General features: G+C 53.7%; 5 protein-coding genes across 5 annotated transcripts; 2 read left to right on the top strand and 3 right to left on the bottom strand.

Moving 5' to 3' along the window:
- Positions 1-172: 172 nt before the first annotated feature.
- On the bottom strand, positions 173-4,464 carry B0T23DRAFT_102727 (uncharacterized protein). The gene is made up of 3 exons (XM_062831720.1): positions 4,041-4,464; positions 1,876-3,981; positions 173-1,823 (listed from the first exon to the last, which is right to left on the bottom strand). The coding sequence occupies exons 1-3, from the start codon at positions 4,406-4,408 to the stop codon at positions 383-385; spliced, it is 3,915 nt and encodes a 1,304-aa protein (XP_062693580.1). The 5' UTR covers positions 4,409-4,464; the 3' UTR covers positions 173-382.
- A 1,186-nt stretch (positions 4,465-5,650) lies between these two features.
- B0T23DRAFT_334779 (major facilitator superfamily domain-containing protein) lies at positions 5,651-7,969 on the bottom strand. Its single transcript, XM_062835786.1, has 3 exons — positions 7,631-7,969; positions 6,670-7,538; positions 5,651-6,608 (listed from the first exon to the last, which is right to left on the bottom strand). Exons 1-3 carry the CDS (start codon positions 7,921-7,923, stop codon positions 6,073-6,075), a joined length of 1,698 nt encoding a protein of 565 aa, XP_062693579.1. The 5' UTR covers positions 7,924-7,969; the 3' UTR covers positions 5,651-6,072.
- An 834-nt stretch (positions 7,970-8,803) lies between these two features.
- On the bottom strand, positions 8,804-10,775 carry B0T23DRAFT_102714 (aspartic peptidase domain-containing protein). The gene is made up of 3 exons (XM_062831719.1): positions 10,379-10,775; positions 9,366-10,292; positions 8,804-9,288 (listed from the first exon to the last, which is right to left on the bottom strand). The coding sequence occupies exons 1-3, from the start codon at positions 10,608-10,610 to the stop codon at positions 8,861-8,863; spliced, it is 1,587 nt and encodes a 528-aa protein (XP_062693578.1). The 5' UTR covers positions 10,611-10,775; the 3' UTR covers positions 8,804-8,860.
- A 1,149-nt stretch (positions 10,776-11,924) lies between these two features.
- Positions 11,925-12,894, top strand: B0T23DRAFT_102652 (uncharacterized protein). The gene has a single exon (XM_062831717.1). It carries the CDS (start codon positions 12,019-12,021, stop codon positions 12,742-12,744), a length of 726 nt encoding a protein of 241 aa, XP_062693577.1. The 5' UTR covers positions 11,925-12,018; the 3' UTR covers positions 12,745-12,894.
- Positions 12,895-13,044: 150 nt separating this feature from the next.
- On the top strand, positions 13,045-14,701 carry B0T23DRAFT_411359 (uncharacterized protein; the record flags this gene model as incomplete). Its single annotated transcript, XM_062839440.1, has 2 exons — positions 13,045-14,328; positions 14,534-14,701. The coding sequence occupies 2 exons, from the start codon at positions 13,045-13,047 to the stop codon at positions 14,591-14,593; spliced, it is 1,344 nt and encodes a 447-aa protein (XP_062693576.1). The 3' UTR covers positions 14,594-14,701.
- Positions 14,702-14,810: the final 109 nt, after the last annotated feature.

Here is a 14,810-nt window from a genome sequence, read left to right as displayed (position 1 = left end):
GAATTTGAAATTTCCATCCATCATCCATAGAAACATTAGCATAGATCCGATCCCAAGTGACGACATGTAAAATATGATATGGGGGGCATAATGACGTTGCTAGACATGCTGGACATGAGCCATGAATCAATCCCTTCGTAGAAAATAAGTATGCCGAGCTGGAAAATGCACCAGGGACGAACGCCTTTCTTTGCGCCCGTTCCATTCCAGTCCACTCCACTCCCATCCAGTCCCAACGTAAGTCATGATGTGTGACTAACTGACTGACTGACTGACTGACTGACTACCTCTAGGTAGTTTGGGTATTAATATTCATCTCTTCTCTTCTTTCATCCCCACTTCAATTCTCTCCATATCTCCCCTTCGTCACTCCCTACCTCCCTCACTGCGCCTTCGCCTTCGCCTTCTCCTTTCCCTTCCCTTTCCCCCTTCCAATCGTCCCCATCCTCTTCACCTCCCTCATCTTCCTCGCCAAACTCGCCCTCCTCCCCAAATGCACCTCCTCCTCACTCCGATCCACGCGAAAGCTAAAATCCACTACGCCCACCAGACTAATCACCGCCTTGACCAGTCCCTCGAGATCATCGCATACCAGGCCCGTACACACCTGGAGGACAGCAAACTCTGCGTACCCCGGTTCATCCTGAAGCAGACCTTCAAGAAGGTTTTGGTTCGTCTGCTGCACTGAGCGCGCACGGCTATGAGCCCTCGAGTGCGCCCGCGACGTTGGAGCGCGCGAGTGAGCGCGAGAGTGCGAAGGCGAAAACGCCCTTGGTCGAGAGAACGATGGGTTGCGGCTGTGTGTGGGCGAATGGGTTTGGATCCCTGGAGGGAAGGAAAAGGCCAGATGGGCAGAGCCTGAAGGAGAGGCACCGGGGGATTGGGCAGGAGAGGGGGTGGTGGCGTTAGGGTTGGCGGCTTGGGAGAGAGATTGGTGGCGGGCGTCGTGGCTGTGAGAAGAAAAGTAGCTGATTTCGCGCTTAACGTGCTCGTAGTCGTCTTCGCCGGAGCGCGAGTCCATCAACTTGAATGGCTCGGGCTCGTTGTAGGCGTCATCGGCATCATCGTCTTCGGAGTCGGAGTCGGATTCGGCGCCGGATGCATAAGGGCTTGCGGGGTGGCTGCGGAGTGGACTGGTTGTTCCGAGGCGAATGAGGCGGCGGGTTATGTCGTAGGGACGCGGGAGGGGCATGAATGGTGGGAGACTCTGGCCGGAGAGTAACGAGTTGGAGAGCAGAGTCAAGGTCGACAGGATTGTGTGGTGCGTTGGCTCCAAAGTCATGACCAGTTCCGCAACCTGATTATCCCACTTTGGGTACACGGCCACCGACGACGCGCGCGGGCTGGCAATCTGGTTTTGCGAAGCATACGGTTTCATCTTGGTTGGGGCATGAATCGGGTTCGTAATCGTGTAGCTCATAAGCGTCAGATAGGCCACCATGCGGTTGGTCCTAAGAATAATCTCATCATAAACTTCCCGGGGAAACCTGCCGCCGATAGTGGGTTCCCACTTCTGCCACTCCGAGTGCTGAGACATGGAGGGGATGAGCATCATCAGCTTGCCGAAAATCTTGGATCGGAATTTGAAGAGTTGGTGGGCGGGGGTTCCCTTGATGTTGACGTCTCCTGCCTGTTCGGTAAGCTTGGTTTGTAGGGTGGAGTTGATGATGGACGAGTAGTTGGCAACGAGGTAGAGGGTCGCTGAGAGGTCGCGGCGGAGCCAGGTCCGATCGGTTAGTGGCGAGGGGAAGATGGTCCAGATAAAGGCGACGAGACAGCCACCAGCAACGCAAGCGAGGCGGTAGGGGCCCAAGAGGTAGATTCTGCGGACACTGTTAGCGATTACTTTGGCAAGAGAAAAAATGGACAACTCACTCATATACAGGTTGCCCCGTTCTCTCCGCTGCCGCCCTTCCAATCATGCCCACCTGCAACTCATAGCCGATGATCATGACCTGCGTGACAACGGTGATCATGACCGCGGGCACAAACCGGGGATACTTGAGGAAGAAGTAGTAACACAGAAAGATGCTCAACATCAAAAAGACAATGACACCTGGCGGATGTCCATCAACGATATACCACACGATCAGTGACAGGACCATGCCCGCCACCGTGCCACTTGTACGGCAGATGAAGCCAAACAACGACTGGCCAGATGTCATGGTCATGCCAATGGCTACCATGATCATGGCCCAGACGAGGCGCTGCTCGCGGAAGAAGGCTTGGGTTTCCTTGAGGTAGGCGACGATGCCAATGGACATGGTGGCGCAAGCGACACGGAAGCCAAAAGCGGATTCTTCTGAGCCAAAGAACTTTGAGATCTTGCGGAGGCGGTTGCCGAAGCGTTCCCACGCAGTAGCGGGCGGAAGGTGTTCGGGGTCCTTCTTGTTGTTGTTGAAACCATCGCCAAAGCTGACAATGGTGTTGCTGCTTTCCGAGAGGTCAGGCGATCCCTCGGCTGTCGAGTCCTCATTCCGCAGAACAGCAAGGAACCACTTCTCCAAGCGCCTGAATCCGGGCATGATTAACCGCTTGCGCGACATGGTGCCGTCTTCGACCTTGGAATCGGCGTAGGCAGCAAACTCGTAGACGGCGTTGCCCGAGGCGTGCATGAGGTTTTCCATGTAGAGCAAAATGTTGAGCTGGGCTTGGTCGCGCTTTTGGCGCTCGAGAGGGACGGTGTCGTGGGCGGTAAAGCCTTCTTCGTCGTAGATCAGACCCTTTTCCTTGACCCAAATCTTCAAAAGCTCACCCTTTTTGGCGTAAAAGGCTGCCACCTTCTCATGGATCACCTGAGCATACCCCAAATCGCCAGGCTGCAGAGGCTGGCCGGCCTTTTCCTCAATGTCGGCAGTTTTAGATTTCTTGGGGCGCGGGGTAAGGTCCAGCTGGAAGGCGGCGTGTTGGAGACCTTTGTCGATGGCTTCGGAGAGGATCTCAAAGGGCTCGTGCATCTGCTTCATGACTTCGTTCCATACCCGCTTTTCGATCTCCTTCTCGGCTACCACCTCGGGTGGCGTGTCTTCTTCTGTGTACCACCCCTGGGTTTCGGAGACGCGCTTGAAAATGTCGATGATGGTGGTCATGCCCAAAACAGGAATGTAAACGTTCCTCAACAGGGTAAATATGTGGCTGAGATCGGAGGCGTCCAGCCTTCCCCAGGCAATGTCTCTCTTGGCAAAGCCCATGTCGGCATGCAACTTTCCAGAGAGTTCTCGTAGGGCAGCAGCGGTCTCGCCCAGCGCTTTCGCGGCCTTGGCCTCCTTGGTAATTCTTGGCTTTCGATTCCCCTTCTCGGCCTTTTTTGCCTCCTTCCTCGCCCAGGTATCAGTTCTCGTAGCAGGCGCGAACATATCCTCCGACTCGAGACTGGCCAGGTAAGCCTTTTGAAGGGAAGCCGTCTTTCGCAGCAGGCCAATGGCGCCCGCAAACTCCTTGAAGACCACCAGACGGCTGCTGACGGGGAAGATGAAAAGGTTGACAGCCGAGGCAATGGCCATAGCCAGCAACATGCCTGTCAAAAGTTGCTGGACAAAGTGCTGGGCGGCGGCCATGGTGGTCATGATGGGGCCGAAAGTAGCAGCGATGTTGACCAGGATACTGTAGATAATGATGGAGATGTTGAAGGCCGGCATCTTGGCCCTGACCACGTTTCCCAGCCAGATGTTGAAAAACAGCCAGACGGCACAGACAGCGCTCTGGCTCGAGTTGTAAGTCGGCAGCGCGGAAACCGGGGCGTCTTTGGGCGTGGTGTGTTCGCGGGCCTTGACGGCGCTATAGAGGGCGAGCATGGAGACGGCGGAGCCGAAGCAGATGGCGAGAAGGTTGAGGACCAAGTTCATGAGAAATTTGCCGCGGGGGAGGATGGCAATGGCCAGGACGGAGACGATGGGAACGAGGTAGCCGACGGTGCCGAAGTAGATGGCGATGGTGTGGGACTGGCACATGGCGATGCCGATGGTAGGGGGGAGGGAGCCTCTGTGTGTTGTTAGTATCTTGTATACCTACCTACCTGATACTGAAGCCAGACAACGTACTTGAACATGGTGATGACTGTGGGCATGTCGAGACCCAGCTTAGCAGCCATGGCGGCCAGCCAGCCGGCCTTCTTGCTTGGTTTCTGCGGGACTGGATTTGGGGCGACATTGGTAACATTGGTGCGGACGCGCATGTCATCGTCGGTGTCGCTGTCGGTATCGGTGGTAAGGCCATCATCGCCATCGCCGTCGGGTAATCGTGGGGTTGGTGGTGGTTCATGTTCATATTCGTGCTGCTGTTGTTGTTGCTGGTGTCGGGAAGCGAGGGTGGTGGCTGTCGCAAAGCCTTCTTCTACCGAGATCGGGGAATCGGGATAGTCGCGAGTCTGTCGCCGCCTCGGGTCGCCGGCATCCTGTTGTTCTGCCATGGCGAGCGAGCGGGCGGACAACTGTCGACTTGGGATGTGGCGGTGACTTGGTTGTGGTGGGGAGATGAAAAAAAAAAAAAAAAAGAGAAAAAGGAAAAGAAAAAAAAAAAGACGGAAAAAAAAAAAAAAAAAAAAAAGAAGGGAAGATCAAACGGCGGCTTCTGTGGATTCTTCTTTAGTCGCAACTTTTTGCAGGGACAGTGACTTGGGCGTGGAGTCGTGACTCGGGGATAACAGGGCGGGCATGACGGGATTCTTTTCTGGGGCAATGGCATGGTCCCAATTGGCCTTGTTGAGATGGAATCAAGAAAGCGTCGCCATGTTGATCCTTTTCATTTTTGTTGGTCTTGTCCACTCCAAAGTACGTAGTGCCGTAGAGGTACTACCGAGCGGTATACCGTACGGCGGGAGGAAGCGGTGCAAGGGAAAAAGTGCGTCATGGGGCAGGAACCATTTCCAGGGCGGCGTGCTTGGCACTTTGTCGAGGTATTCTGTAGTGGGGTATCCCTGTATTGTTCTACCCGACCTACTAACCTCTATGGCGGCATCCACCGCTGAATGGCTGCCCACTGCCCAGAGCTCCGGATCACTGATCGCCAGGTTACCTTCTTCCAAGGAACACATGACCTTCCAATTCCATTTCCCTTCAACTGTAGGAATCGCAGACTTACATTACTTGTATAGCCCTGTTTCCCAGAACGGTTGCGCATACTACCAAGGGAACCAGCCCACTCATCACCGTATTCACACAGCGATGCCTCAGCGACGGCCATTAGGTACGTAGTACACGTAGCGCGCCAACTGATCAGCGCCTCCTGAAGCTAGCAAAACTCTGTCCCAGGGTGGTTGGGTATTCTTACGAAGCCTCAAGGTACCTAGACCCAGCCGAGCAATTTCAACGTCCTTGGCCTACACGAGAGATGGGCACATTACAAAGGCCGGAGCAAGAGGGACCGGAACGGAAGTCGTTGGGTTTGAGACGGACCATCTGAAACTTGGACACACCCGTCTTCTCCGACTCTCCGGAGCTACGGACCCCGGACTCCACGGATGTTCCCTGATGGGCCGCCAGGGGCCGTGTTACATATCCGATCTAAGCCCCATGGGCCGGTGGTGCCGGGTTACGATCCGTGGGTTGTGTATTTGTCAAAGGCAATCATCACCAAGGGCGCACTTACAAATACTGTTCGATGGTCGGTTAAATATTTCAGTTTGTTGGCAAACTTGTATGGGTTTGCAGATCTTGGCTGTATGCGGTTCTCATATAAAAATGCCCGCCAAGACCAACAAGACGACGACATCAGCATTGTCTTCAACAGTGACCGAGTTCATTTGCAGAAGAAGTTGTAAAAACGACTTCATAGTGAAAAACACCTTTAATTATTCTCTTTTTTTTTCTTCCCCCAAACTCCATTACAGGGAAATGAATGCGCATCCCTTTCAACAACCAAGCCAGAACTTTTGTCTTTTATCCAACCCAACTTTTGTCGTCCAGTCGTTAATCGTGTAAACCCAATCCATAACTTTTCCCATCCTTTGTTTTTTGCTCGTCCATATTCCATCATATCCCATCATATCCAATCCATATCGTATCCCAATCAATCTCGTCCACAGATCCCTCTCTTCCACACACACACACACACACACACAATACCTAACAACCCCTACTGCTCCACCCTGCTATACTTGCAAAACTGCCTCCACCTCTCTCCGTACCTAAACACCACCACACTAATCGGCGCCAACGCGCCACTCATGACTCCAAAGACCATGAACCCCCATCCATACCCAAACGAATCCACCAGTGGCGCCGCTGCCAAGGGCAAGAACGTGCCCATCAGACATCTACTCACAATCACACCCGTCATGGCACTTGCCGAGAACAAGCCAAACGCATCCACCACGTAAGCCATCAGCGGGATCAGGGTCATCATGGTGTTGGCGCCAATCAGCCCACAAGCAATGAGCAAGAAAGGGAGAGGGAGCGAAAGCTGGGCGACCCAGCCGTAAAAGGTGATGGCGAAGGGCATGCTGAAGGCGCCGAGGATGGTGAGGGGCAGGCGGTATTCTGGTTTTTCCTTGGGTCGGCAATCGTCCGGGGAGCAAGGCTGGGTGAGGGCGGCGTCGCGGTCACGGAGGGCGATGTAAATACGGTCGAGGAAGGCGTTGCAGGTTAGGACGGCTAGGAAGGAGCCGACGGCTGTTGAAGTGCGTTAGTAGGTATGTCATGGAAGAAGGGAAAAAGGAAAAGGATAACGTACTAAACCCCATAAAACACAACCCCTTCACCGCCCCCGACAGCCCATATTTGTCCTCCAGAATCTCCGGCAACGTCACACTAACCACGTAAAAATACGAAAACGTGACGGACCCCAACAGCGACAAGGCCATCAGCAGTCCGGACCCAAACACCACCAAGAACGGCCTCAACACCGAATCCCTCAGTTTCCTCCACTCCTCGCGCTTGCTCTTCTTGCCTCTTTTTAAGTTGCCCGTGCTCATATCCACATGCGCATTCGCCAACCTGTGCCTGCTGTGCTTCTCCCTCATCACCCTCCTCCTCACAATCGCCACTTTATACGTCTCCTTGAACAAACACAAGAACAGAATCTCGCAAATGGTGCTCAAACCCACTACCCCCCACACCACCTTTCTCCACCCTACGCTCTCCGCGACGGCACTCGAGATCGCTGGTCCGACCGCGCCCCCGATAAGCGGCGCAATGAAGATGAGCGACATGGCGCTCCCGCGCTGGTCAGAAGGGAACATGTCCCCCACGATGGCGGGGTTGAGCACGTTCGAAGCGACTGCCATGCCCGTCAGGCAGCGGGACAAGATGAGCGTAGGTACCGAAGTGGCGGTGGCGGTGAGGATAGTAAACAAAATGAGGAGGAGGTTGGTGATGTTGAGGGTTGGGTAGCGCCCGAAAAGCTCCGAGAGCGGGGCGATGAGTAAAGGACCCGCGGCCTCGCCTAGTTCCCAGATGGTGACGAGGAGGACGGAGGCGGATTTGAGGTTGGCGGGTGGTGGGAGGGAAGAGTCCGTCCCGTCGGAGGGGGGAGGAGGTGGAGGGGTGAGGGAGCGGACGATGGAGGGGGCGAGGGGGACGAGGGAGATGCAGTTGAATGTGCTATTTGGGGTTTGTCAGCTTTGGATTATTGTAAAGACAAGGGAGATGAGATGAATATGTGAACAGGTGTGAGAATCACGGTGCGCACGTACACACTAAAAGCCGTCATGGCCAATAAAGCCACCACACTCCATTTGAATGACGCCGGCCAGTTCTGCGGGTTATCCGGGTCGTCGTCAAAGTGGCTGATATAATCCTCCAACCCATCATCATCATTATCATCACCAACATTGTTGCCGTCGTTGACGTGCGGTGCACGGGCTACCGCAGCATCTGTGCCGTGATATCGCGACCGCTGCTGCCATAACAAATCGTCCTCGGTGTCATGATGGCTGAGCAAGGGTCTTGCAGAGTCCAAGGTCGAGCTCCTCTGGCTTCGCGTCATCTTGGCGCTTCGTTTCCCTTTTATTTGACCGAAAAAAAAAAAAAAAAAAAAAAAGAAAGAAGTGGTTATCGTCAGTAAAATGAAGGGCAAGAGAGATGGGATGGAAGTAGGTTGATATCAAATCCTGACTCCTGGTATCTTTCTGTACCCTGATCAATGCCCTGGAAAAGCCTCTTGACCAGTGGAGGGCGAGCCGGTTCATGCACAAAATCTGCAATGCGACACAAATGCACCAATACCTGCCTAGCTTCGCTGTTCTAGGCCTTGGGAGAGCTCTCTAATTGGTCAATCCCCTCAACATCAGAGGTAATCAATGTAGTGCGCGGCAGAAGGCGATGGCGGGCAGGGGAAAAGGGCGAGCACATCAACGTAGTGTAGAGGTACATGCGGGTCAGTGCATGTTGGAGTGGAAAACAGTGGACAACAGTGGATTCGATGGGCAGCAATTGTAATGGGTTCATCGCTGTTGCTAAACCACCTTGCTGGGCAGATGATGAGGCTTGTTTTTTTTTTTTTTTTTTCCTCTTTTGATGACTCCCGTCTTCCCGTTTGCCCGGTTCACCCCAAGAAAAAAAAACCCCAAAAAAAAGACCGAAATTTGCCGCCAGAACCACGCACACATACACACCACTTCTCACTCCATGTTTCTTTTAAACGGGAGGGAGGGTCGCACCGATGCTCTCGGTGGCCGCTGACAAAACGTCATCCGTCCGATATTTTCAGCTTGACTCCTCCAGTCGAGGCTCTGTGCGTCGCAGGCCCAAACCCAAACCATGTGCCAAGAACACGGGTTAGGGTTATGTCTGCCACTCTCAAACCGTGAATCGCTTCACTTCATTCATCTCATCGGTACATACGTCACTGCACATTGGTGGACCACAATCAAGGAGGAAATCAATTGAACACGCCATGCTATGCAAACTCAGAATGCATCACATCACAACAGACTTCCCAACACCGCAGCACCAACAGCCACCGCGACGCTCAACACCACATCACCAGCCATACTTCTCCCAGAGGAATCCAACGCAGTCGCGCTCATACTTCCACCACCACCGGCTAAACCTGTCGCCATAGGTACCGCCAAGGTCGTGGTGACAAACCCCCACGCCGTGCGCGTCCCCCCATTTCCATTTCCATTTCCTCCCGTCCCAGTCACACCATCAGCGTCGCCTGTCGAACCAGTAGGCGGCGCAATCGACGTCTCCGAAACCACATCCACTACCGCCTCCTTCTGGCCCGGCTGTATCTGACAATTCCCTACCACGCGAGACAAATCCATAACATCCCTAAGCGCGGCGGGCGTGTTACCGCATGAAGTGGCTTGCGTCAACCAAATGGAATTGGTTTGAAAGTCAAAGACAGCTGTTTCATTCCGTTAGCATTCACCCAAGCAATACCTCTACTGAAAAACAAAAACAAAAAGAGAGGACTGAACTCACCATAAGCACTCCGCAAAAACGTATCCCCCAACAACGTAAAACTCTCACTGCCCATGATCCCCAAAAAGCACATCTTGCTCTCCCCCTGTCCCACCTCCCTGATCATCTCCTTATACGGCACCCTAACCGTCACCTTTTGTCCTACACCCACAAACTCGAAATCCATCGTCCCATTCATATCCACATACTCACACCCGACTCGATAAAACCCATTCGCATCCATCTCCGGGCTCCCAAAGTCCTCGGCAATCTTGTTCGCCAACGCAGGCGGCAAGATCGTCATGGTACTCCCACTATCCAAAAACGCCGGGATTTTGCTTCCTTCATAAACGCCCATGCTCTGTCCTGAAGGCGGCCTAAGTCTGATCCCATTCATCTGCACCCAAAACCGCGGGACGCCATCCGGCGAGTCTTCCGCTGAAATAATCGGTAGTCTCGCCAGCGGCCCAGCGAACTTGGATGTGTCCACTCCGCCGAAAACAATACTCCCCTGTTGAGCAGTCTTGGATCCTAGCGCTAAGGTGTATGCTTTGACTTTGGTGATCTTTTGGGCGTACAGCTGGTCGATGAAATTGGGGTATTTGGTTGCTAAGCCTTGGCCGTAGCCGATCCCTAGGATTCCCGAAAAGGCATCTTTGGAGGAGGTGGCGACGCCGAATTGGATATCTTTCAAAGAGGTGGAAGAGCCGGAAAGGGAGATGGTGTCGGTTACGTAGGAAATGTTGGCGGCGCCGATGCCGTAACGGAGGGTTTTGCTGGTGCCGAGGGATTTGGACGTGGAAGAGAGGGAGGCGTTGTAGAAGCCAATGTGGTCGCAGAAGGAGGAGTCCGAGGGCGAGACGGTGGTACAGTCCGGGTTTACCCAGAGTTCGAAGGAGCCCGTGTCGAGTTGGGTGTAGACTGTTTGTGGAGGGGTGCCGATTTCGACTGTCACCGGGGTTAGTATTGGGGAGGAGAAGGGAACGAAAAATAAAAAAGGAAAAAAAAAAAAAAGAAAAAAAAAAAGAACGTACGTTGGGCGTAGTAAGCTACGTCTGACCGATTATTGAGAGCGAGTTGGATGCCGCGGCGGGCAAAGTGGTTGGTGTTGGTAGAGTGGATGATGGGGAGGTGGACGCAGCCATCACCGGGGGTGTGGCTGGCGAGGTGCAATGGCCCAGTAGTAAGATTCGGATGTTGGGCCGAACATGTTAATGCCAGCTGAAGAAGCACAAAAGAGGCTGAGAGGAAGGGAAAAGCCGCCATGTCGGCAGCTGGTTGCTCAAAGGGTTATCGCAGATCGGTTGGCATGGAATATCCAAGATGGAGAAAATTGGATTAAGAACGAAAGAAGGAAAAGACAGGCCGATCTTGGTTGGGCATGAAACAAGGAAATTCCAGAAAAGACAGTGAGTAACGACCTGCGTACTATGATGATCAAGTGAATGAAAAAGTCAACCTAGGATGTTGATCGTTGACTGCGTGCGGTCCGGACGGGATGAGGTTGAGATATCCGAGTCACTTCGCTCCACCACTTCGGCCCGCTCCAAGAGTAACAGACGGGAAGAGGTATTGTGGCCAGTAAAGAGAGAAGGGAATGAGAATGGAAGAAGGAAAAAATAACAAGATAGAAAACGAAGAAAAAGAAAACAATCAAAGAACTTCACGATACGAGATCATGAATCTTCAAGGCAGAATATGTGTGGTACCAGGAAAGGGATTGTGTGAGGTGGGTGGAGGACTGCCTCTCGTCTACCGGATGCCGAGAAGTATTGACTGTGACAGCCCAGAATCGAGAATACCACATGGCGACCCATGGCATGCTACCCGAATGAAATTGACAATAGATGAATGGACTGCAATAGCGGACGTAGCTGGTTCATATCCGGAATCTCATCGGATATCTCCTCTTCCGTCAATACCACCAGACTAGTAGGCATCCCATCCCGAATCCATCCCAGCAGCAGCAGCAGCAGCAGCAACATCACCAACAACCAACCCAATTCGACCTAGTGAAGAACCTCCGAACTCATCCTGACCTAACGGACTGCCATCTTGGGCCGTCTTCAGATTCCGTAAAAATCCCCGACACGGTCACATTCGCCCGAAAGGTGCGACGCCACAAGAGCGCAGTCGAGCGGAGATCAAACCCATAATCCAGGGGTTGATATGGACAAGGGAGCTTATGAGCCTCCAATTCCAAGGGTTTGGGCCGCCAGTGGTACGCTACCGTGACAGCCAAGGAGTCCCCTGAGATGAACGGGGTGCGTCAGTGCGAGCGGATCAGAGGCTGCTTGTGACGATGATGGCCCCCTTGTTTCAATGGACGGACTCCTTCGGCTGGGCCTGGCTTGCCTGGGTGGAATTGTTAGCGGTTGCTGTCTAGAAGTATGTAGATGATGACATGAGGTTGAGGATGAAATACAGTAGAATCAAAAGTGGAAGTTTGGTTGGAGGTGATTGATAGCGGGTCGCGGGGGTGGGTTACACTAACAATTTTGAGGCTGGCTGTCACTGCTGCCTGCCGGGACGACCCGTTTTCGCGGCGAATTGACGACGCCGACCGACAAACATTCAACACCAAGTTTCACATCAACATCAACTGCTACAGGCACAAAACCAATTCCATATCCCTTTGTCACTACCACACTCGGACTCTTTCATCCAGATCACAATGGCCCCCCTCCCCCGCCCCCTTCCCCAAGGCGGCTTCACCTTCTCCATCTCCCCCTCCGCCACCCACCTCAACCACCCCATCTCCCACTTCCTCTCCACCCCTCTCCAATTCCAAGGCAGCGCAAGTACCTCTACACATATCCGTCCCCAAGCCATCGCCGGCGGTGCCCTCGTCTTCTCCCAATCCGCGCCCGACGCCCTAGACCGCATCCTCCTCCTCCAACGCGCCCCGCACGACTCGATGCCTCTGCGCTGGGAAATCCCCGGCGGCGCCTGCGACCCCGAAGACGAGTCCTTTTTGCATGGCGTTGCCCGCGAAATGTGGGAGGAAGCCGGGCTGCTGCCCAAGAGGATGGTTTGTCAGGTTGGTGGACAGGAAAAGCCGCAGGTGTTTTTGACGAGGAGTGGGAAGGTGGTGATGAAGATTAGTGTCGAGGTGGAAACTGATGAGGGGTTTGATGCGGAAGAGAAGATGGATGGGAACGTGGATGGCAAGTGGAAGGGCTTACCAAAGGTGGTGATGGATCCGAATGAGCATGTGAGGTTTGTGTGGGCGACGGAGGAAGAGTGTAAAGCGGAAAGAATGATGGTTGAGGGTGAAGGGGGGGAGACGGAAGAGCTCAAGTTGAACTTCACCCACAAAGAGCAGAGGGAGACGATCTTGGAGGGGTTTGAGATTAGGAGGAGGAGGGCATTGGAAGGAAAGGATGTCGAGGACGCTTGAGCTGGGAAAGGACGTGAGGCATTGTGGGTCAATTCACTTATTCACTCGAGTTGTGATGACGAGCCATGGCGGTGATCAAGCACACCTCGCAATACCGGACAATTCACATCGGTGAATATCCCCAATCAACCTACCACTCAATGACGAGCCTTACCGCCAATCTCGAGCCGCTTTCTCAGCATAAATAGTCGCCCGTAACAGCCCTGCCGTTCGATTTGTTTTGCACACCCCCATCAACTACCATTCAACGAACCGTAGGTACCCTAGTCCCACTATCGATCAAACACACAATATCCAGTCATGGCCTCTCCAGTCTTTCTCTACCTGTCCGACGACCCGCAAGCCTACCTCCTCTTCCTCAAAGATTACATCCGTCCTTGCGCCGACATTTGCACCAACTGTAAAGTCCGCTGTCTCGACAACTTCATCAAGACCGCATCCGCCCCGGATCTTGGGTGGAACCGGCTATCGCCTGACGAACGGCCTCGTCCAGCGTATACTCTTATCGACGCCCAGCTAGCCAACTTGGGTATTACCGCAGCCAACAGGTATGGCTTAGATTTGTCCGAACAAGAAATCGATGACATCTTCCAACCTGCCGTCCGCCGTTTGACGCTCAATGCAAATTGGGTTCTAGTAGTCGAGGCCTTCGCTGCAATGACTGCCTACAGACACATGGGCAGACCAGATCGTGCGGACGATCCCTATGATCAGTACAAGCTGGGTAAGAAGATTCTTTGGATGGCTTGTCCCCAGTTCACCACCCAGGAACTAGTCAAGCACAAGCCGTCCGTGGACTTGATGTCCCATTGGCTTTGGAACCTCGGCCAACTCCTATCCGATGGCGCGGACGTCTACCTCTCTTCATCACCTCTCTCTGATCCGTCCTCTTCATCTGAGCCCCAGCTAGCCAACACCGCCCTCTGCACCTGCCCCATTTTCTCCGTCCTCAACAGTAAACACCCCGATGCACACACCGGATACGAATGGATCAACGTCATTCTGCGCGCTGCTCAACAGCGGATTGAGCCTGCTCTTCTCCAAGCATGGGCACAACCCTTGAATGAAGAGGAGCTTCTTACTTCTTCTGCCCCATATCGTCCGCTTTGTCCCGGCTACGACTGCCAGGCGGACACAAGCTGGCAAGAAGATCAAGTGCACAAGCGGAACAACGTGGTGGACGTTCCTCGGCTTGCTGACTTTGTTTGGGATTGGTCCGCGGATCACATAAGACTCTTGGGCTCAGGAAATGGGGCCGATGAGGACCTTGCGGGAGATACTACCAGCGATGGTATTTCCTTGGTTGGTACAAGTCCCGATGACCCTTCCAATCCCGATTCTAATCCCGTTACCGCTGCCGCCGACCCTCCACACCCTCCAGACTCCCTTCACCCCGGCTTTCTTCTCCTCACCGGGACTCCCTCCAACTCCCCTTCCATCAACTCCGAGTTCAGAGACTACCACCTCGACACCTTCCCACCCTGCCGCTTCGCCCACTCCCTCCGACAGGACCTCCTGCGTGCCTTTCTCGCTCACACATTCCGCCTGAATGCTGCCACATGCGACAACCTCCCAGATTTATTCGTCAAAGCAGCTTTTGCATCGTCCTATTTACCCTCCTCCCCCTCCTCTTCTCAGACACCGCATCTCCCGCCCATCAAATCCCTCTTCGACACCGCCCACCGGCACTACTTCCTCCACGAAAACTCATTGTTCAAAATCCCCCTCGACCAAAACCAAAACCTAAAAGTTAAACCCTTCCGCCATCCCCGCTTATGCAGAAACCTAGGCTCCCACGACCCAAACGGGTTTCACTTTCGACCGTCGTCCTGGGCGCAGGGATGGTTAATCAGTCACGGAACGATCGATTGGAAAAAGGGAGCGGATTACGAGGATCGGAATATGAGATGGGGACCGCAGCATTTGATGAGACAGGTGTTTGATTGGGAGGGCGGGGTTTTGGGGTGGGAGTTGGATGACTAGCTGACTAGGTAGGTCAGGTAGAGAGTAGGAGGGGGATATCTGTGTACTTAGGTAGGTAGGGTTTCCCTTGGCCTAGGGATAGA

Source organism: Neurospora hispaniola (genome assembly GCF_033458365.1).
Source record: "Neurospora hispaniola strain FGSC 10403 chromosome Unknown B0T23scaffold_3, whole genome shotgun sequence".
Taxonomy (NCBI): Eukaryota; Fungi; Ascomycota; class Sordariomycetes; order Sordariales; family Sordariaceae; genus Neurospora; species Neurospora hispaniola.
This window is presented reverse-complemented; position numbering and strand designations above follow the sequence as displayed.